Source organism: Podarcis erhardii (assembly GCF_964252035.2).
Source record: "Podarcis erhardii genome assembly, chromosome: 9".
Taxonomy (NCBI): Eukaryota; Metazoa; Chordata; class Lepidosauria; order Squamata; family Lacertidae; genus Podarcis; species Podarcis erhardii.
In genome coordinates this window covers 67,302,649-67,325,726 of record NC_138512.1, presented here as the reverse complement: position 1 = coordinate 67,325,726, position 23,078 = coordinate 67,302,649, and the positions used below count along the sequence as shown (strand labels likewise).

Genomic DNA, 23,078 nt, shown 5'->3' with positions numbered 1-23,078 from the left:
TATGCTCAAAACATTTTAAATGAGAACACCACAGAACTGAACATCACCTTGACAAAAGTCACTTTATAGATTGGTTTTGGATATCTAAAAATAGAACTATTTTACACAAATGAAGAATTTCATGAATCACACTATTTCATGAGTCACAGTTCTTATTTACAGTAGGCCTATATCCGTAAGAGTTCTCACACCCATTACAATTTTACAATGTTGAAGTTCAGTTGTAAACTTCTGCGAGTGTTTCCTCCTAAAGTTTCGACAGGAAGCAATCAAATATAGCTGATTTATTGCCACAGCTGTATACTGGCAGTGAGAAGTTTACACATAATAAAGATACACATTTTTTTTAAAAAAAAGTCTCATCAATAAAGTATTTTAAATACAGCACTAGCTGAAATCATGTAGATTTTTTTTTTAGTTGTGTTCATTTCCTTTCTGTAAAACAACTTTATTTTCTTCTGTACTATCTAACTTTTTCATTGTTGCTTCTGTATTTTTCCTTTTCTGTAAGTTTCCAAGGACAATCCCTACCAAAAGTATGAGTCCTACTGTGCGGTTAGAAGAGAACTTTTTCCAGCAATCTTCAGGCTTGTGAATATCCAAAGTGTATATCTGGAGAAGGAAGGGGGATATCAATATTAGCGTACTGTAATTCACACTTATAATTCGCCAAATCAATACCCTTTACTCAGTTCCCTCTTCTTCTTTACGATAACTTTTTTGCTTCCAAGTTTTTTTCTGGACTGCCATAAATTCACCTGCTTTGTACAAATGCTATACATGACTTTCTCCTCCCAAGTTTTGCTGTGCTTTACCAACTTCTCTCTTCTAGCCATCCCATGTTTTATTGTGTTTTTATATTTTGCTGGAAGCTGCCCAAGGCGCAACCCAGTCAGATGGGCAGCATATAAATAATACCGTATTGGTCCGAATATAAGCCGCACTCGAATATAAACTGCTCTTTTAAAATTGGAGGGGGAGGAGGAAAAAAGACAATACCCAAATATAAGCTGCTCCCTTAAAATTGGGGGGGGGGATTTTGAAAGGCACCCGTCCAATGAAGCGCAATCACAGAAGGAACACACACACAAGGCTTGCCCAGGGAGGGTTGGGGGCGGGAATCAAAAGGGGGTCAACAAGCACCCGTCCCAAACAAGCACTCTTTCACCACTAAAGCCCATGTGGTCATCCGCTGCTGAATACCATAACTGTTTTGCCGGCGGCCTCCCCCGCTTCCGTCCGACGGCTTGGGGGAGGCCTGGGAACAGTAGGTGGGTGGCACACCAATGCCCCGTGCTCCTTCCTGGGGGTGGGAACTGTGCTGCTTTTCCTCACTTCCCCCTTCTTTCTGGTGGTTTGGGGGGGCGGTTTGGGAGCCGAGGTCAGGACAGGCGCCGTTGTCCCACACCCCCAACGGCCCTTGTGGGCAGCTGTTTCAGCAGCAGTAAGGCAGTAAGCAGTAAGCATCGTAAGGTCGTGAATGTAAGTCGCACTTTAACTTTTCACGGTCGGAATTTGGAAAAAAACTGTGGCTTATATTTGGGCCAATACGGTATTATCGCCATAATCACCACCATCCCCTCCCTGTTAAAAAATTCATTGTATACCTAGAAAAGCAAGAAATAGCTTTAGTGGATACAAGACAGAGCAGGTGGTTAAGAACTGAAGCCAAACTGATAAAGCATCCATCTGTTTCAAGCTTCCACATAAAGAGCAATACAAGTATGGGATCTAACCTGCTGAGCCAAGTGGATGCCTGCCAGAGTCACAGCAACATAGTATGGAAAAGTCTGGTCACAATGCATTCCTGCTGCAGTAAGTCCCAAAAGCATGATGGTGCTGAAAGCACTGAGCCATGGCTTTGTGTTTTCATTGAACCGGAGTGCTGTAGATTTCACACCTATGGTGAGATCATCTCTTTTATCCTACAAGGGAAGGAGTTGTTAATGAAAAGACCAGTCACGTGGCATTTCATAGACTTAGACAGGGAAGGATGGTGATTTTACGTGGAAGCGGTCTTTGTAAGAATAGCCTGTGAGCACGCTTGATCCTGGTTAGAGACCTAACCCAGCAATAAGAAGGCCAAAGAGCTGGAGAGAAAACCACAACCCCTTGGCACAAATGGGAAGGTACTTATCAGTTGCTGAATCAGGTTCAAGGTTTTGAGGTTGATAATAAGAACTTTGGTCAAAGGTACTTAACAGACTGCCTCCCCTCGTACAGACCAAGTTTCATGGCTGTCACTTGGTGGTTGCACGGAAATGGACTTTATCAGTGGTACTTTATCCATCCTTTGGAATATCTTCCCCTGGATGGTTCATGTGGTAGAGAAAGTAGTCAGCTCTGAATGCCTCTTAAAGGTATATATGACTACGCAAAGTTTCCTGGAGTCTTATTCTTAATTCCCGAAATTTTTTCTTTGGGCGCACTGCTCAGTTTTATCTATGGCACAAAGTTTTACTCTGTTTTCATTTAGCTTTTAAACAGTTTTATATAATTCTTGCTGTGTTTTTATAAGAATTTCTATTGATTTCCCTCAATTTGATGGAGAGAAAGATGTTAACCCACACATTTTGAACCAAATGAGAGTAAAAAGACAGAGTGTAGAGGAAAAGGATATACAAGAAAGCTAGAACATGAGCCACTACCAAGTAGATAAGAGCATGAGCTACAAATTCCGGTGTTCCCCATTCAAAGCTCAGAACTACTTGCTGAGCAGCCTTATGCAAGTAGCCCTCTCTCAACCTTAGCCTCTCATATGCAATATGGAAATAATAATAATACAAGACTAACTTCTTTTATCAAGGTTGCTGAAGATAAATGCACCTGAAGCCTTGGTGTTATTATTTTTGGATATTCTGATTAATCATTCCCAAACTGTGGAATCAGCAGCTGCCTAGCCATTATGAAAACCAAAAACAACCATGGAAATTCATAAGCAAATATTCCAAACACTGGAATTGTTCATTTTGTTCATTTACAACCTGCCTTTGTACCCCAACAGGGCTGATAAGGGCAGGTCACAACAACCGCCATAAAAACATCAACAATGAGAACAAAGAAACTATTAACGAATAAGGAGTTGTTCAAACAAGCATGCACAGTTTAAAAGCTGCTTTGGTATCCATCACCCCATAATAGTGCAATCCATCAGCAGCAGTCCCTAATTTCCAAATCCTCCTTATTAAGAAATAGGAAGGCTATATACCTGATGAGCATAAATAGTGTCGTACATTAATGTCCAGCAAACTCCTGAGAAATACAGGGGCAAGCAAACTGACCAGTCACAAGAGCCTTGGACGGCTGACCACCCAAGTAAGGCTCCCCAGTTGAAGGTCAGGCCTGAAAGAGATATGACAAAAACTAAAACAAAGAGTCTCAAACGCAGCAATAGTCTCTATCTATTTTTCAGAAATATCTTGCTCGCTCATTTGCAATGAGATTCAACATTCTTGTGAGGCACCCTGATAGGACTTTGTTTTCAGAATGATCCAACACTCGGCCAAACAGTTTTATTTTACTTACAAAAGTATTTCTACATTGCCAATTCATACAATGTAACATGGTGATGTACAGCAATGTACACAATAAAATATAAAATGCAATAAAAGCAGCACAAAATCACCATGAAAATGACTGGCTGATTGAAAAGAAATCAAAATCCTAGAATAGTAGCCTTGTTAGTCTGGAGCAAGAAAAAAAGTAACAAGTTCGGTAGGCGACTTAAGAGAAACTGGCTGACTGCAGCCAGAGCATGAGCTTTGTTGGAAATGATTACAGTGGTACCTCAGGTTACATATGCTTCAGGTTACATACGCTTCAGGTTACATACTCTGCTAACCCAGAAATAGTACTTCAGGTTAAGAACTTTGTTTCAGGATGAGAACAGAAATCATGCTCCGGCAGTGCGGCAGCAGCGGGAGGCCCCATTAGCTAAAGTGGTGCTCCAGGTTAAGAACAGTTTCAGGTTAAGAACGGACCTCCAGAACGAATTAAGTACTTAACCTGAGGTACCACTGTATGTCTTTTGCCAAAATAAGCCAGCTAGCCCCAGCCTTTTCCGTCATCAGAGTTTTCAACCCAAAGAGAGTCAACTGGCCACAAAGTGTGCGCACAAATACTAATGCAAGGGGGAAAACCAGGCACCGTCCCCCTGACCGTGTAAGATATGCATTGCCATCAACACAGAGAGAATGGGTGGGAACACGAACCTGCCAGAAAAGTGGCACATTCTTGTGGGTTCTTCAGCCCACCCAAGCTAGTACCATAGCCTCTGATCCCCTCCTTACAAAGAGTAGACAAAGAGATAAACAAAACCAATCTGTTTCGCTTGAAATCTGTTTATCTTTGTTTTATTGTGGAGGAATAAGAGCGCAGGGTTTTCCATGTTTCCAGCACAAGATTATATTTTCGTACAGAATACACTGACTTGGCAGGAAGAAAGGGAATCCAGTTCAAAAACAGATTAAACAACTGAGACTCTGTGAAAGAATAGTACTATTTCTTTTATTGTTTTCTACGGAAGTGAGTCAGGCAGTTCCCAAGGAAAAAAGTATCGCTTAAAGTCTGCCCGTCCCATTGGTCAACACTGTTTTTATTCATGGCAGAAAGCTAATCTCATTCCATCTGTTCTATTCACTGTTAGTGGCCACACAAAAAGGAGGGCAGGGTGGTTATGCAGCACTGGAAATTTTGGCAATGACACCTGGCTCATTATACAAGCCATAACGATGGAAAAATTGCACTTGCCAAATACTCCCTCTTCCAGAGAGACAGGAGTCCTGCCTTTGCTTGCATCTGATCAACCTGCTGGTGTAATGTTTATTAAAAGACACATGCAGGGAATATAAATGAAATGGGGGGAGGGAACTGTGATAGAACAGTGAATAGATTAGAAAAATGAAATCCTATACATGTCTACTCAGAAGTAAGTATGATAGGCTTCAATGGGCTTTACTCCCAGAAAAGTGTATAAAGTACTGCAGCCTTAAGTTCAGCATCTTACCCAAAGACATTAGCTGGGTTTTTGGTTTTTGGAAAAATTAAAAGACATTAGCTGCGCAAGAAGACTCAGGCTCAAAGCATACATTGAATTTATTGAACGCTGCATAACCTGAGAATACCTCATAACAAAAGGTAGGCGCCACAGTATTTCTTCCAGTTGTTATTTATATATCATTAAGATTTATAGACTGCCACTCAAGCATATTATCAGGTTTAGAATAAAATATTTTAAACTACATAAACATAAGGTAAAACACATCAGCTCTAGGGCTACAGGCCCTATCCTCACTTACCTGGAAGAAAGTCCCATTGCATTAAATTGGTCTTACTTCTAAGCAGACAGTGTTAGGATTGTGCTGCTAGTCATACACAGAGTAGACCTTCTGATATCAATGGACTGAAGTCAGTCAACTTAAGACTTCAGGGGGTTCACTGCAAGTATGACTTGGTTAGAGGCAACTAAAATGCCAGCATAAAACAGATTAAAATAAAATAAAATAAAAAGCTTCAGAAAAGAAAAAAGATATTTGCCTGGCTCCAGAAAAACATTGGACTGGGTACCAGGAAAGCTTTTTGGGATAGAGCATTCTAAGGCCAGGGCATCAACACTGCAAAAGCTCCTCCCTGGTAGCCCCCTGATAAAATCAGACAGCAGGAAAACCCCAGAGAAGGGATTCTGAGGAGGATCTCAAATGCCAAGATTCAAATAACTCCTCTTTTAGTTCAGGAGCCAAGACATCCTTCAAACTTCTGTCTCTTAAACAGTATTTCTCCAACCTGCAATACTGTGTGGCAAACTGCCTTTGAATGACCAGAATTTCAAAACAGGTTTCCAGTGTAGCATAGTGACCTGCTGTTCAAATTAAAAAGAATTCAGAAATCCAACTGGATGTGCCTTACAATTTTGGCATGCCTCACTAGTTCCTTTGTTTCCAGCCCTTTAAATCAAATGCCAGTAAAGAAATTAAGAAGGGAAATAATTAAAATGATATTGATTCACATTGCAGCTTTCCATCTTTCCAGTGTTCATTTGAAACATCTGAACTCTTTAGGTATTACTATCAAATTACCATACTGTTTTCACATGCTAGGTCAGATGGAGACTAATAACACGATACTCAGGAGCGAGCCCTTTTTAATTAAATAGGGCTTACTCATAGATAAGTGGGGCTAATACTTCAGCCTTAGTTGTGCTTAGAGTAGATCCACTGGAAGCAATGGGAGAAGTCAGACTAACTCAACTCCAATTACTTTCAGTAGGTCTATCCACTCAAAGCACAACTGGTTTCCACCCATTCATTTGAACTTTGCTAGCCAAACTAAACATGCAAATATTAGCTTCCCTCCTTACAAAAGACTCTCTCCACGTGTGGCTACCCAGACTTTTAAGATCTTACTTTGAGGTCCTTTCTGGAATGCTCCTATCAGGTGAACTGTGGTGGGAGGGAGCTGTTTTTGTAGTGGCTCCTCAGCTGTGGAATACTGCCCCCAGACCAGCTCACTTGGCACCTACTTTGATATCATTTTAGTGCAGAGACTTTTAGTGCAGAGACTTCAGCATTATATTTTTATCCCCACCAGGTTATGTTATATCGCTTTTATTGTAATAGCTGTTTTATTTGATATATGTATTTTAATCATTTTGACATTCTGATTTTGTAAGCCACACTGAGAATGTTGTTAAAGGGCCAAATATCAATACTTACATTATTATGAATAAAAAAAAATTCCTTCCAATAGCACCTTAGAGACCAACTAAGTTTGTTATTGGTATGAGCTTTCGTGTGCATGCACACTTCTTCAGATACCCTGCATGCACACGAAAGCTCATACCAATAACAAACTTAGTTGGTCTCTAAGGGGCTACTGGAAGGAATTTTGTTTGTTTGTTTCGACTATGGCAGACCAACACGGCTACCTACCTGTAACTATTATTATGAATGAAACTGTGTCTTCACAATTGTTATAAATCAGTAAGAGCTAATAAACAAACAAAAACAAAGCTTGTTATTTGGCTAACGTTTAAGTATTGCCCACGGCAAAGTTTGTTTAAATCAGGTAATTCAGACTTTGAACACTTCAGAACTGGACAGAGAGCAGGGAAAAGTTATACAAGAGGCTGGTGCTCATTAACTCTCATGTTGCGAAGAAGGAAAATGAAGAATGCTTGCTCAGAACAAATCTAGTCAATTCTGGCAAAGAATACGATACACTGAACAGTCTGACCACAATCCAGTGTAGAGTTAAGCCAGTACAAAACCCATCTGAAAGAAAAAGCAACTTGTGAGCTCACCCAAGAACAGCTGTGGCCAGTATGTTATTCTCTTCATAAGTGGATAAGTCACCACAAGAGATAAAGAAGCCGCTCCCAGAGCAATACTGCAAAGGAAGTGGAAAGAGCATTAAGAAGTTGCATTTGTATTCTACCCAACCTACTACTATCATTGCAACAATTCACATTTGAAATACACTGAAGTCAGGATTAATTAAGGCCATGGCAATTCCCCTTCTCAATTAATGATTCTGAACAGAACATTTTCATTACTTACTTCTAGCCTCATAACAACAGACCTCATGAACCACACCTCTCTATTAAAAAAACTACTTTATCAATTATTATGTAATGTTTTCCATGTTTATGCCTCCATAAGAATGGCTCCAGAAAGCACATCCATGAAAGCAGGCTGTGTAAGAAATGGCCGAAGCAATCAACAGCTCCTGTCTAACTTACCTGTAATAATTTAAACATAATAGGATGCATAAAGCCAAGCTCAGCTGTCCTCCCAGAAAAACAAGGGACTGAAAATTTGAAATCTCTCCAGCTGCCAGTGGTCGGCTTGCTGTTCTTGTAACCTAAGCACAGAAGAGTATTTCAATGATTGAATTATATAATCATGTAGACATACTGTTCCCAAGCCAGAAAATTTAGGTTTTAGTTACGTACCATATTTAGTCATCGCCTTTGGTGCATGGCACCCTCCTATTCGCCAGAGGGTGTGTATATGCCACGAAGGCCAGGGGGACTAAGTACCAGTGAACACAATGCAGTTCTAGGTGAAGAAGCATCACAGAGCCATCATGGTGTACTGTGCATGTTCACACTGAACCTCAATCTACCTGGAGCAGCCCATCAAGCTGGCTGACACATTGCTGGTGATATGCATTCAGTGGCGTAGCGTGGGGGTGCAGGGGGGGCCGGCCGCACCGGGCGCAACATCTGGGAGTTAGGGTTAGGGGGCGCAAATCCACGGGTTAAGGGGCGCAAATCCACGGGTTAGGGGCCGCAAATTACTTGCCTTGCCCCAGGTGCTGACAACCCACGCTACGCCACTGTATGCATTGACAACAGAGCAGAGGCTGAGAGAGATCCTGGAGGTGAAGACAATTTGTAGGTTTCCCATCACAAGGGTGACATTAAGGGACGGTGCTTTCCAGTCTCAGCAACTAAGACCAGCCCCGTAATTTGAGATGCACTTTGCTAACATATTTCAGTACAAAGAGAAGTGCAGCTTAGGTATTTAGAGCCTAGGAAGCCCGCATACAGTCTTCAATGAGCATATCTTGCGGGTGGGGACTTGCTTTACAAAAAGGCAACTTACTTACTTAGCAAACATTATGAGCCTGCCTGCTCTTTTCAAGTCCTCTCTACCTTTTTGTCATAGTCTTGATCCCACATGTCATTGATTGTGCAGCCTGCTCCACGCATCAGGACTGCGCCAGCGCCAAAGAGTAACAGCATGTCCCAGGCCGGCAGAGAGCCTGGTTCTGCTGCAAGGGCTATACTCCAAGTGCAGGGTAGGTACAGCAGCCACGTCCCTAAAAATATAAATTAGGGAAGGAATTAGTGATGGATAAATGTACATATACTGTATGTTCCTTTTGATTGGTACTGACTCATCTGGGTGAATACAAAGCTTCTGAAAACAATAACTAGGACAAATAAAATATGCAAAAGAATATAAACATAAATTGCAACACTGAAAAACCCATGAGGAAATTTTAATTTCACAGGACACGCTATAACTGACCTTAAGGTGGCCAAATGGGAACAGAGGAATTTTAAGGGGAGATTGCTCCACAAAACCGATGAACTGAAATACATCAACAGGTTCGGTGCTGACACTTATAGAATTAACATTACATGTGTTAATTGACTTACTGTGCCAGGATGCCTGTGTTAGCAGCATGTTTGTTGTGTACACCCACAGCTAAGAATCTAACTACCACATTGGTACTTTTCTACATTTCATTTTCCTGACCTCATTGTTTACTATGTATGTACCTGCAACTTAGAACACTTTATGCATCTGATGAAGTGGGCTATGGTACATGAAAGCTTATGACAAAATACTGTAAATGTCTTAGTCTTTAAGGTGTCACAAGGCTTTTGGGTTGGTTTTACTGCAAAAAGCTAGCACAGCTCCACTGCTGGAAATTGTAATCAAGTTGCAATCAATGCCTGGCAACCCCTGTAGATTATATTACTTAGAAGTGTTCCATGCAATTGACTCAGTTCAGAGCATAAAGGTAAAGGGACCCCTGACCATTAGGTCCAGTTGTGACCGACTCTGGGGTTGCGGTGCTCATCTCGCTTCATTGGCCAAGGGAGCCGGCAGACAGCTTCCAGGTCATGTGGCCAGCATGACTAAGCCGCTTCTGGCGAACCAGAGCAGCGCACGGAAACGCTGTTTACCTTCCCGGCGGAGCGGTACCTATTTACCTACTGGCACTCTAACGTGCTTTCGAACTGCTAGGTTGGCAGGAGCAGGGACCGAGCAACGGGAGCTCACCCCATCGCGGGGATTCGAACCGCCGACCTACTGATCGGCAAGTCCTAGGCTCTGTGGTTTAACCCACAGCACCACCCGCATCCCTGTTCAGAGCATAAGGAACACCTTAAATACACATCTCTTATTATGACAAACCATCCTCGTTCATCTTAGCGGAGGAGCAGCTTCTTCCATGCATTGCTTTTGTGGGCATCTGCAGAACTGCCACTTTTGTTAAAGTAAACGTGGAAGCTTTTGAAGGCAGGATAGCTTTGCATTTGCATTGAAGGAAATTTCAACAACTTATGGAATTGCAGGATTGAAGAGATTACTTCTGCATTCTGTCTCTTTGTTCTGAAGGTTACATTCCCACATTTTTATAACATAATTTAGAGGTTTCACACCAAATCCAGACCCCTGAGCATTGTCATCTAGCTAGGGATGAACAAATCTATCTGCCATCAATGGCCCTTTAGAATTGTTGTTGTTGTTTACTTATAATTAAAAGTATGTAATTATGGAAGCCTCATTCCTGACCACACATGATCACTGTGGAAATGCAAGAGGAAGTAAGGGGCACAGAACTGGGAAGTAAGGTATAAAGAGCCTTCTTATCTGCAAGGGCTGAGAGCAGATCTCTTGCACCTTTATTCTTGGTTTCCTGCGTTACAAATCGACAACAGTTTAATTTCCCCACAAGAAAAAAGGAGTTATCTCTAAGGTTGTCAGCTAAATAGAAAAAAAAAAAAAATCAGACTGCTCTTGTGCAAGCTTTAACAGTGTCTTCATGTGCACAAATAAAACTTTAAAATCTCTCAACATGCAGATAAACATGCAGCAGATATCTGCTGCTAACATCTATACATCAAGCTACTGTCAAAGGCAGAGGCGCAGCTTTTTCAAGCAGACAATCCTAGATATGCCTTCAAATCAGCTTCATGTATGGGGCATGTAAAGATGTAACTAAAGAGAATCACAAACAGGGACATTTTAAATATGGATCAAGCAGAGTAGAAATTATATTTGCCAAAAAAAGACATACACATTTAAGTTCTTACCCTTCTCTCAGGGCTGTATTTAAAGCAACTAGGGGAGAACCGAAAGGTTCAATCCAAAAACTGCTGCGCTAGGGCTTCTGGTCGGCGCCAGCGTCTTAATGGCGGTCTTTGCCTCGAGCTCCGAGGCAGGACTGCTTCACGAGTTCGGGTCTGACCCGCTACGGCGAGCGGGGGACCCCTAAAATCACAGGCGCAGAAGCCTGTGAACAAGGAGATTCGGTGGGCACCTTTGCACCCCCCGGTATCGCAAAGGAGTCTTTTTAAAGGCTCCGGAGCGGCATCGGGAGTGAGTGCGGTGCTGAGGATCGCAACCCAGCTCGTGGAGTGAAGCCGCGTCGCCATTGACGGAGAGCGCCGATTCCTTCCTGAAATTACCGATTGGCAACAAACCTGTGAGTAGGAATTACAAAATATTGAAAACGGACTATTTTTAAGAAGATTTGGCCGAAAACGGGAAAGGCAAAAATTAAGGAAGTCAGCCTCCCGGAACTGCACGATTAACGCAGCAATGAAAAGAACTTGCTGTATTTAAAAGAAACGTCTTGTTTGAACTTTGCTAAACCCCGACATTGAAAGGACCTTCCCCCCACGAAGCGGGAGTAGGGGGGAAGGAAAAATTGGCTCAATTTAAACCGCTAGAAGAAGTAAATTGTGAATGGAAACTCTCCGCTGCCGATACCTTTGATCAGGCTGCCTGAACGGAGAGCGCTTGAAACGAACTGTCAAAAAGAGAGGACTGTGGATACAAAGTAAGAATATATCTGGAACATAATAACGGGACCTTACTTAGTAGATCCAGATTTTTAAATTGTAACAAAGTAAGACTTTGGGTTGAATTTTATTTTCTTTGGGACATTGTATGGCTACTTGCTTCACTGTTTCTTTGTTATTCCTGCTTGGATACAATTTCCCCCTCTAGAGGACTAAAAGAGAGACTGCAGTATTGAAGTAAAGAACTGGGATTTTCCACTTGTAACTTTCCTGTGAGAACGACCTTGAGTTATGAGCACGCCACTTGATGAAATATCAACAAGAAGTAAAACAAAGCAAGCTCAAAAGCAGGCTCAGAAAAGAACCTCTATATCAGGAGCAGCAGCTGGACAAGAGAGAGTAACAACAGCATCAAGGGATTCTATGACACAGGCACTGCTCAAAATAAATCAATCTTTGGAAGTACTCACTAAGCAATCTACAGAAAACTCCAAGAAGTTGACAGAATTAACAACAAGACTTGACTTGAACACAACGACTATATCGTCTAACACAGAGTCTATAAATCGTTTGATACAAGAAAGTACCGAAACAAGGAAAATAGCTGAATCTGCTAAAATTACTGCCGAGGAAGTCAAGGGAAAATATGTACCTATTGCAAAGAAGGTACATGAACATGATGCAACCTTAGCTCTTATGGAACTGGAGAGGAAAGGAAAAAATCTGAAATTGAGATTGGTACCAGAGGAGGAAGAGGGCAACCTTGGGGAATTCCTCACAGATAAATTTCAGGAATTTTGGACTGATGAATTAGAAGGAGAAGAAGATGAATTTGTAATAACTACAGCCTTCCGGATTGGCAGAAAGCAAGGCAAGAAACCAAGGGATTGCCTAATCACCTTAAGATCCAAGGAAGAAAGAGACAAAATATTGAACCTACATTTCCAGAAGGCACTGATTATTAAGAATTCTCAAATACAGATTTATAAAGATATCCCTAAATATTTTTTGGAGGTGAGGACTCAATTTAAAGATTTAGTGGATTTGCTGAAAAAAAACAATACTCCATTCAGATGGGAGTTCCCACAAGGGTTGTCCTTTAACTTCAAAGGGAAGAAAATCAAAATAAAAACAATTCAAGATAAGGAACACTTTTTGGAGAGAAACTTTGAGGATTTTCAAAAAGGAACTGTGACTGAGGGAGAAATACCAGATATTGCAAATTTATCATTTGGACTGAACCCAGCACCGACCGATCAGGAACAAGAACTTGGAGCGGTTGGTGGAAAAGACACCCAGTAACAAAAATGTCTCTGCAACTCCTGAGTTGGAACTGCAACGGCCTTAACCATCCCCGAAAAAGGACCCAAGTTTTTCATATACTAAAGAAAGAGCAACTGGACATAATATGTTTGCAAGAAACTCATATTGCCAGAATACATAGAAAACTCTTGATAAATAAAAGATTAGGACTGGAATTTATTTCCTCAGATAAAGTTAAGAAAAGAGGAGTCGTGATCTATGTTAAGGAAAAATGGGAACCAAAAATGATCTTTAAAGATGAACAAGGAAGGTTTCTGGCAGTGGAAATTCAAATACAAGGAGAAAAAATCTTGATTGTAGGAATTTATGCACCTAATGAGGGGAAGGCTGAATTCTTCAAGAAGTTGCATGAGACATTAACGGACTTTATGGACCATAAAATAATAATGATGGGCGATATGAATGGAGTCGTCTCCACAAACATGGACAAAGCTCAAAGACAAGTAATCTCTAAGGATGGGAGACTACCAAAGACCTTTTTTGAACTGACTGACACAATGGACTTGATCGACATTTGGAGAACAAGGAACCCTCTGGAAAGAGAGGGGACCTTCTTCTCTGAAGCAAAAATGACATGGACCAGGATTGACCAAATATGGATTTCTAGCAATCTGGCACCAAGGGTTAAAAATACAGAAATCTGCCCAAAAACCTGCTCTGATCACAATGCAGTAAAGATGGAAATGAAATTGACAACAGCTGGAACTTTCAGATGGAGAATGAATGACACCCTTTTTAGAGATGAAGAAATTATAAAAAAGGCCCAAAAAACTTTGAAAGATTACTTTGAAATAAACCTTAGAACAGATCTGGAAAGAAGAATAATATGGGACGCAAGTAAGGCTGTCATGCGTGGTTTTCTAATTCAACAAAATTCGATAAAAAGGAAACAACAAAATGAGAAGAAAGAAAAAATCTGGAATCAGATGAAAGAAGGAGAGAAGAAACTGAGGTCAAAACCAAAATCCCAGGAGATTTTAAGAGAAATAAAATACTACCAGACCCAATACATGGAACTGATGAACCAAGAAATAGAATGGAAAATAAAACAAATGAGGCAAAAAACTTTTGAATCAGCAGACAAATGTGGGAAATTGCTGTCATGGCAATTGAAAAAGAGGCAAAAGTTGAATACTGTGACGTCCCTTGAAGTAGAGGGGAATTTTATAAACAAACCAAATGAAATCAGTAATTGTTTCCAAAGTTTCTTCAAGAAATTATACGCACAAGGGCCGAAAGATGAACAAGAGATAGAAGAATTTATTAAAAAATATGGACTATCAAAGATCTCGGAAAAAAATAAAAGGATTTTAAATGAAAAAATTACGAACCAGGAAATTGAGGGTGCCATCCAGAATATGCAATTGGGAAAATCACCAGGGCCAGATGGATTGACGGCCAGATACTACAAAGCAATGAAGGAATGGTTAATACAACCATTGAAAGAAGTGTGTAACCAAATCTTGGAGGGAAAAAAGGCTCCCGAATCGTGGAAAGAAGCATTCATCTCACTTATACCGAAGACAGAAACTGAGAAACATCAAGTTAAGAACTACCGCCCTATATCACTCTTAAACGTGGATTATAAAATTTTTGCAGACATTTTAGCAAAAAGATTTAAAAAAGTGTTGGTAGAGGAGATTCAGAAAGATCAAACAGGCTTTCTCCCAGGGAGACATATGTCAGATAATGTAAGGAATATTATAGATATTTTGGAACTATTGGAGACTGATATAAATAGAAAAGCAGTACTGATTTTTGTGGACGCGGAGAAAGCCTTTGACAATATTTCTTGGAGTTTTATGAGGAAGAATCTCCATGGGATGGGGGTAGGCCAAAACTTTGAAAACGGTATAGGTGCAATATATTCAGAGCAAAAAGCTAAATTAATTGTGAATGGTGTAGTTATGGATGAAATCCCAATAGAAAAAGGGACACGACAGGGTTGCCCAATATCCCCTCTATTATTTATATCGGTCCTGGAGGTGTTGTTGAATATGATTAGAAGGGATCAGCTGGTTGAAGGAATACACCTCGGAGCTAAACAATATAAGTTAAGAGCATTCGCAGATGACCTAGTTTTGACATTACAACAGCCAGAAGCCAGTACAAAAAGAGTTTTAGAATTAATTGAAATATTTGGTCAAGTGGCTGGTTTTAAACTAAATAAGCAAAAGACAAAGGTACTGGAAAAAAATCTAACGATGGGGGAAAAAGATAGCTTTCAAAGGGAAACTGGTTTGGAGATAACAAAAAAGGTGAAATATCTGGGGGTGAATCTAACATCCAAAAATATAAACCTGTTTAAAGACAATTATGAGAAATGCTGGTTAGAAGTGAAGAAAGATCTTGACACATGGTCTAGATTGAGATTATCCTTGTTAGGCCGAATTGCTGTTATTAAGATGAATGTATTGCCGAGATTGTTGTTCTTGTTCCAGACATTGCAAATTATAGACAAGATGGATTGTTTCAAGAAGTGGCAGAAAGATATATCTAAATTTGTCTGGCAGGGCAAAAAACCCAGAATAAAATTTAAGATTTTAACTGATGCAAAAGAAAGGGGGGGTTTTGCGCTGCCGGACTTAAGACTTTATTATGAAGCAGCAGCTTTTTGCTGGTTGAAGCAATGGCTACTTCTTGAAGACACAGATATTTTAGACTTGGAAGGGTATGATAACAATTTTGGCTGGCATGCATATTTATGGTATGACAAGGTAAAGATCTATAAAGGCTTTAAAAATCATATTGTCAGGAAAGCTTTATACAATGTTTGGAATCGATATAAGGATTTGTTGGAAAATAAAACACCCAGATGGTTGTCACCAATGGAAGCTAGAGCGGTAAAAAAACTTAACATGGACTCTAATTGGCCAAAATATAGTGAAATTATAGAATATGATGGTGAAAAAGTTAAATTACAGAGCTTTGAGAAATTAAAATCCAAAGTTCGAGACTGGTTACATTACTATCAGATAAATGAGACTTTCAAGCAGGACAAGAAACTAGGATTTCAGAAAGAGAGGTCAAAATTGGAAACAGAACTGTTAGAGACCAATACTAAGAATTTGTCTAAAATGTATAACTTGTTGCTGAAATGGAATACACAGGATGAAACAGTTAAATCAGCTATGATTAAATGGGCACAAGACTTAGGTCATGATATTATGTTTGCTGACTGGGAACAGTTATGGACCACAGGACTTAAATTTACAGCATGTAGTGCCTTGAAAGAAAACATAATGAAAATGATCTATAGATGGTACATGACTCCAGTCAAGCTTGCAAAGATATATCATTTGCCCAGTAACAAATACTGGAAATGTAATGAATGTGAAGGAACTTTCTATCATCTTTGGTGGACCTGCCCAAGGGTTAAAGCCTACTGGGAAATGATCTATAATGAAATTAAGAAAGTCCTTAAGTGGACATTTGTTAAAAAACCGGAGGCTTTTCTCTTGGGCATGGTCGGCCAATTGGTACCAAAAAAAGATAAGATCTTTTTTATGTATGCAACTACAGCAGCAAGAATACTTCTAGCAAAGTATTGGAAGATGCAAGAATTACCTACTCTGGAAGAATGGCAGACGAAGGTGACTGAATTTATGGGACTGGCAGAGATGACCGGCAGAATTCGTGATCAGAGGAAGGAGACAGTGGAAGAGGACTGGAAAAAATTTAAATCATATCTTAAGAACTGTTGCAAAATTTTGGACTGATAAAATGTCAAGGGTTAAGAAATAGAGAATTATAGTTGGAAATATTTAAGTTAAGAAAATCATGAAGGAAATTAAATTTTGAAAAGGAATGAAGGATTGCTAAAAATTTTGGACACAGGGGTGCAGTGAAGGGGAGGCATGGGGAAGTCATGTATTGTTTGTTTGTTTGTTTAATTTTGTGTTTTTTGTTTTATGAAAATTAATAAAAATTATTTAAAAAAAAAAACAAAAACTGCTGCGCTAGTCACAGTTCACTTAAACGCAATGTTAAGAGAGGAGTGAGTTTGTATCTGCTCTCTCCATGTCCCATTTACTTCATTTGGTAGGGTAAAAGAACATGTGCAGTTTGTAGGCATACAAACATACAGGGCAGTCAGCAGAAACAATCCGACTCCCTCTTGCATGTTCAGATTAACATATAAATGGCCCTATCAACAGAGAGGTAGAAAGCTGCCTTTTACTGAGTAAGGCCATTGGTGTATTGAGCAGTAGCTCCCCAGTGTTTCAGACACAAGCCTTTCACAGCTTTATTTGGAGACACCAAGGACTGAATCTGGAATCTCAGGCATGCAAAACATGGTGCTCTATCCCTGAGCTACTACTGTACAGCCCTTACCCATTGCTGATTCCTAACCTTCCCTAACGTGAATCACTCACGTAGCCACTCCGCTTACAAGAGAGGCAAGCGATCAAGGTTCATTCACAAAGAAAAGAGTAGAGCTCAACTCTGCAGCATAATTTGCAAGATAATAGTTGTGATAATTCTCCCAAAGCCGTTTACTCTGAGAGGAAGTTAGAAAGGGGACTGCGGCAAGAAGAACCTCCTTTGCAAAGCGACAGGATCCACGCCACTTGCAAAGATTCACAGCCCAGCACAATCCTGTGCCTGTCTGCTCAGAAGGAGGCCCCTCTAAGTGCAACCGAATTTAATCTCATGTAAACATGCCTTCACTTTCGGCTTATATGTAGAATTCTGCTTATATGCAGAATCATGCGAAAGGCTGGGCTGGATGAATCCCAAGCTGGAATTAAGATTCTGGGAAGAAACATCAACAACCTCAGGTATGCAGATGACACAACCTGGATGGCAGAAAGTGAGGAGGAATTAAAGAACCTTTTCATGAGGGTGAAAGTGGAGAGCGCAAAATATGGTCTGAAGCTCAACATCAAAAAAACGAAGATCATGGCCCATCACCTCCTGGAAAATAGAAGGGGAAGAAATGGAGGCAGTGAGAGATTTTACTTTCTTGGACTCCATGATCACTGCAGATGGTGACAGCAGTCACGAAATTAAAAGACGCCTGCTTCTTGGGAGAAAAGCAATGACAAACCTAGACAGCATCTTAAAAAGCAGAGACATCACCTTGCCGACAAAGGTCCATGGTTTTTCCAGGAGTGATGTATGGAAGTGAGAGCTGGACCATAAAGAAGGCTGATTGCTGAAGAATTGATGCTTTTGAATTATGGTGCTGGAGGAGACTCTTGAGAGTCCCATGGACTGCAAGAAGATCAAACCTCTCCATTCTTAAGGAAATCAGCCTTGAGTGCTCACTGGAAGGACAGATCCTGAAGCTGAGGCTCCAATACTTTGGCCACCTCATGAGAAGAGAAGACTCCCTGGAAAAGACCCCGATGTTGGGAAAGATGGAGGGCACAAGGAGAAGGGGACGACAGAGGACGAGATAGTTGGACAGTGTTCTCGAAGCTACCAGCATGAGTTTGACCAAACTGCGGGAGGCAGTGGAAGACAGGAGTGCCTGGCATGCTCTGGTCCATTGGGGTCACTAAACGACTAAACAACAACAAACATGCCTTCATCCAGATAGCAACAGGCCCCCCTCCTTGACACGCTTGCACTTGACAACAAGTGAACCCAGGCAAGTTCAACAGGGTCAGGACCGGCCAATCAAAAGCGCCACGCGACTTCCCGCCCTCTCCAAAACAAAAACAAGAGGGGCGGAGACTAAGAGGCCGCCCGATGATTGACAAGCAGACTCACCAATAGGCTTGTCCAGCCTCATGAGGCGCAGGTAGGGCTGAGCCGGCGCGGGCGCCGCTCGCACCAAACCCGCCGCCGATAAAGTCCCGAGGGGCCGCGTCTTCTGCCCGAGCGGCCTGGGAGGCTCACGGCTCCAAGTACAGCTAGCTAAGACGCGGAAGGCGGAGAGGGGCCGCCTGAGGCAAAGCGGCCCGGCTAGGCGAGAAAGTAACCGCGCGGCCGACATAGCGACTCCGCCTCCGCCTGACGTCGCTGTGACGTCCCGTTTCCATAGAGATAAAATGAGGAGAGGCGCGGTTTCTCTGTTCGACTCGAAGCATACCACGGAGTTGCTGGGGGATAGAGCGCCGGCACGCAAGGCGGCTTTCCGTTTTAGCTCACGTGGTGCGTCACTTCTTCTTGCGGTTGGCTGTCGCAGAGATAAGAAACTGTAGAATAGCCCATCCAGGTGTCTGGTATGGGAAATTCCGGGTTCAGAATGGGGTACTATTACTCCTGTTGCAGTCGAACTAGTGCACGTGTGACTAGGCAGCCACGTGTCTCCCCATCTACACACACGAGTCAGCACCAAAGACAGGAGTTCCTGGTGTGTGTGTGGGGGGGGGGGTTTCTCCTGCTTCGTGAGAAGAAAAAAATGTAGTTTGGAAATTGTTAAATTGAAACTTTAGTGGAGCAGAAAGTTTAAGCGTTTAACTGAGGGCAGGATTCGTGCTGGGAGCGGTTGGGAAGGGTACTATTCCAGCTAAATGCCCTTTGATACAAACCGTGTTTCGTATGGAGTTTTTTAATGGCTGAAGCTCCAACCAGCCTCAGGCCCCACCTCTGACCTGAAAATATTAATAGTGGACTGTCTACCTTCCAGGGGCAAATATGATTGTTTTCATATTGTATTTTATTGAATGTGATTATCTGAACAAGACACTATTATTAATATTGCTGTTAAGATGTCCATTTGATCCTCGGTCAAAAACTCCTGCTGGTGCAGAATGTGACCACCAAGATTCGGATGGTCGGGGACAACTTAGGTCCAGGGTACTTTAAAGGTAAAGGGACCCCTGACTATTAGGTCCAGTCATGGCCGACTCTGGGGTTGCAGCGCTCATCTCGCTTTATTGGCCGAGGGAGCCGGCGTACAGCTTCCGGGTCATGTGGCCAGCATGACAAAGTCGCTTCTGGCAAACCAGAGCAGCGCACGGAAACGCTGTTTACCTTCACGTCGGAACGGTACCTATTTATCTACTTGCACTTTGCCATGCTTTTGAACTGCTAGGTTGGCAGGAGCAGGGACCAGTAGCAACGGGAGCTCACCCCGTTGCGGGGATTTGAACCGCCGACCTTCTGATCGGCAAGTCCTAGGCTCTGTGGTTTAACCCACAGCGCCACCCGCGTACCTTAGGGAGTGCCTAAACCCTTATATCCCAGCTCGATCACAGAGATCACTGGCAGGAGTGTTGTTGTTTGGCCCTTGGGTTGGCGAGGCTCATTTGACATCAACCTTAGGGTCATTGGCCCAGTGCTGTGGACTGGTATGCTCTTCAAATAGACATTCAGGAGCTGTCTTCTGGTTCAACCTTTAAATGCTTGTGGATCAGAAGGTTGGCGGTTCAAATCCCTGGGATCTCCCATTGCTGTGTCCCAGCTCCTGCAAACCTAGCAGTTTGAAAGCACACCAGTGCAAGTAGATAAATAGGTACCGCTGCACCGGAAGCTAAACGGCGTTTCCGTGCACTCTGGCCTCCGTCACGGTGTCCTGTTGCACCAGAAGCGGTTTAGTCATGCTGTCCACCTGACCCAGAAAGCTGTCTGTGGGCAAACGCCAGCTCCATCGGCCTGAAAGCGAATGAGCGCCGCACCCCATAGTTGCCTTTGACTGGACTTAACTATCCAGGGGTGCTTTACCTTTACCTACCATGCAGAAACCCTGAAGAAGCTAGGTTACTAGCTTTTGACACTGTTGCACATGGGCAGTGGCATAGCGTGGGGGGCGCAGGGGGGGCCGGCCGCACAGGGCGCAACATCTGGGGGTTAGGGATAGGGTTAGGGGGCGCAAATTACTTGCCTTGCCCCAGGTGCTGACAACCCACGCTATGCCACTGCACATGGGGGTCAAAAACATTGGTTGTTTTTATTTTTAAAAAAGTTGGGACAATGACTCCACCTGCTGGCTCTTATCTTAGCTGCAATCCCCACAGTAACTTCTTTTTGGGAGGTATGCCGTCTGCTGTAAAAGGGAAAGTGATAGAATCATGTCTTTGTGTTCAACTTGTGCTATGGGGGGGTATTAGAGTGTTCATGGGGTGGGAGTTCCTTTATGAAAGTGTTCAGGATCAAGCTATATAGTTTTTAAATGTGGCACCTACATTCCTGTAGGAAACTCCTGAGCTTATTCAACAGCCCCTTTAGCACCAAGGAGGCTATGTGACAACTAAAAAGCCAAACATTCACAACAGCAAACGCTTAATATAAATTAGTTTATTTCAAAAACGTGCAGGTACCAAAACACATGAACACACATCAAAGCGAAGTACAATAAAGTTGCCTAGAATTGCATTTTGGCAAGCTGCATGCCAAAATCTAGGAACATTATCCTGAGTTTGACCATTGCGCCATCAAGTTCACTGAAGTCAACGTGTGGCCTCTAGATGTCAGTGGACTTCAGCTCCCATCAGTCCCAGCCAGTGTGACCAAGGATTAGGGATGATGGAACCTGGAGACCAGCAACAGGTTTCCCCACATCTCTCCAGAGCTTCAGACAGGAGTTTCCAGAAGCCCCATCTGGGGGTGCCAGACAATGAAGTGGGGGCTGTTTGTATGCAAAGCATGGGTTCATAATCCTGAGCTACAACCCTTTTGCCTTTGTTGCCTAATAGCAATCTCAATTCTCTTGACTGCAATTGCTTGTCAGGGATGGAACCACAGCTCCCATGATTCTTGCCTGTTGGCCATGCTGGCTAGGGCCAATGGGAGCTGCAGTCTGCAGTATCTGGAGGGCACCCTGTTGACTATCCCTGGCTTATATGCAGTCAAAATGACCCTACCCCCACACAAAAGGGAGTTACCTGCAGATGTGGAGGAATGTCAACATTTGCAGAAGTACAAAAACGATTTTTTCAGTCCCTCCAAAATGCCCAGGGACAACTGAGCATGCTCAAAGGGCATGAAATGTGTGTGTGTGTGTGTGTGTGTGTGTGTTGTGTGTGTTGGAGGGCTGGTGGGGCAAGGAAGAAATGAAAAGTTAGGAACTGGGAACAGAATGTCTGCAGGAATGTGTCACACTGTAAACATTTTGTTGTAGGTCTTATGTCTATATTGAAGGGGGAAATGGTTTTACTCTGTGCATATTGGGGGGAAAGGAAACTGGGTACCTTCCGTAAAACAGCTTCCTTAGCAACAGTAGCTTCAAAGCCAGAAATACCCACGAAGTACTGTGTAAAGGGAACCTGCTGTCAATGGGATTTGTGGCTATGATGGTTGCTTTTTCTCCCACACTGATCCTGCTAGTTTGACCCAGCAGATGTCAGCTAAGGGACTGGCATGGATGAGGTCTAGTTTGCTGGTGGGCAGCATGCAAGTGTGCCAGACACATTTGCAAAAGTGCTACAACTGATTTATAAGAAATCACGAAGAGGAGTCCCTCCTGATCGCTACCCTGCCATAGAATACAAGAATCCCTGAGAATGCTTGAGCTTGTCTGCTCGTTTTGGTGCTAGCCTAACAGAAGCCCCATAAAAATTTCCAGGCAGGCTGGCCAACAGCTCTTATATTCTGCTTCTCCTTGGCTGTGCCTGTAACCTGCTTGCTTATTCTTCTGGTGACTTCTGTTTCAGTGTATCTGAAGAAGTGTGCATGCACACGAAAGCTCATACCAATAACAAACTTAGGTTGGTCTCTAAGATGCTACTGGAAGCCATTTTTTTATTTTGCTTATTCTTCTGTTATCCTCAAGATTGCTTTTCCCTGATGTCACTGAACTGGTCCTTTTGCCTGTTTATCCTCAGATGCTCAAAGGGTTGTTGCTGGCATCCGTCTCCCTCGGAAGACAGTGTAAGAGTCTTGCCTTCGGGAAGAAAGTCAAATTGTTGGAGAGTTACAGTGCTTGGTGGGGCTTTTATTGAAGGTGGAGCAGATGGAGGCATCCAGTTGTCTTTCTGCAGGTGCAACATGGCGTCTCTCTACACACCTCCCAGAGGTCATTCCTTCTCTGACCACTGCTATGGATGCACAACCTGACTGTCTGTCTCCAGGCACTGCGATTGCCTGCAAAGTATTCCCACATGGTGGGGTTGATGTTGCCAGCCTTCGTGCCATGTTTGCAGACATCTTTGTGACACAGAGTTGGGCTGCCAACAGACCTAGTGCCTGAAGCCAGCTCCCTGTGCAGCACCATCCTGCCATCTTCCATTCTGTGTACATGACCAAGCCAGTGTAGACGTCGCTGAGAACCTACGCCACTAATTTTGCGACTTGCTGTCTGACATCCATCCTCTTTGCAGAG

At 42.6% G+C, this 23,078-nt stretch overlaps 1 protein-coding gene and 1 long non-coding RNA gene across 2 annotated transcripts in view; one reads left to right on the top strand and one right to left on the bottom strand.

The window, feature by feature from the left end:
- The window catches only part of LOC309350483, a 300,644-nt gene extending 287,243 nt beyond the window's left edge, over window positions 1-13,401 (top strand). Inside the window, exon 3 of the long non-coding RNA XR_014160424.1 lies at window positions 13,386-13,401. This is a non-coding gene — a long non-coding RNA (uncharacterized lncRNA). The remainder of the gene's footprint in view (window positions 1-13,385) is intronic.
- Window positions 44-18,858, bottom strand: COQ2 (coenzyme Q2, polyprenyltransferase). Its single transcript, XM_081877100.1, has 7 exons — window positions 18,584-18,858; window positions 8,654-8,820; window positions 7,736-7,857; window positions 7,298-7,383; window positions 3,209-3,342; window positions 1,737-1,925; window positions 44-612 (listed from the first exon to the last, which is right to left on the bottom strand). Exons 1-7 carry the CDS (start codon window positions 18,807-18,809, stop codon window positions 415-417), a joined length of 1,122 nt encoding a protein of 373 aa, XP_081733226.1. The 5' UTR covers window positions 18,810-18,858; the 3' UTR covers window positions 44-414.
- Between the last annotated feature and the right edge of the window lie 4,220 nt (window positions 18,859-23,078).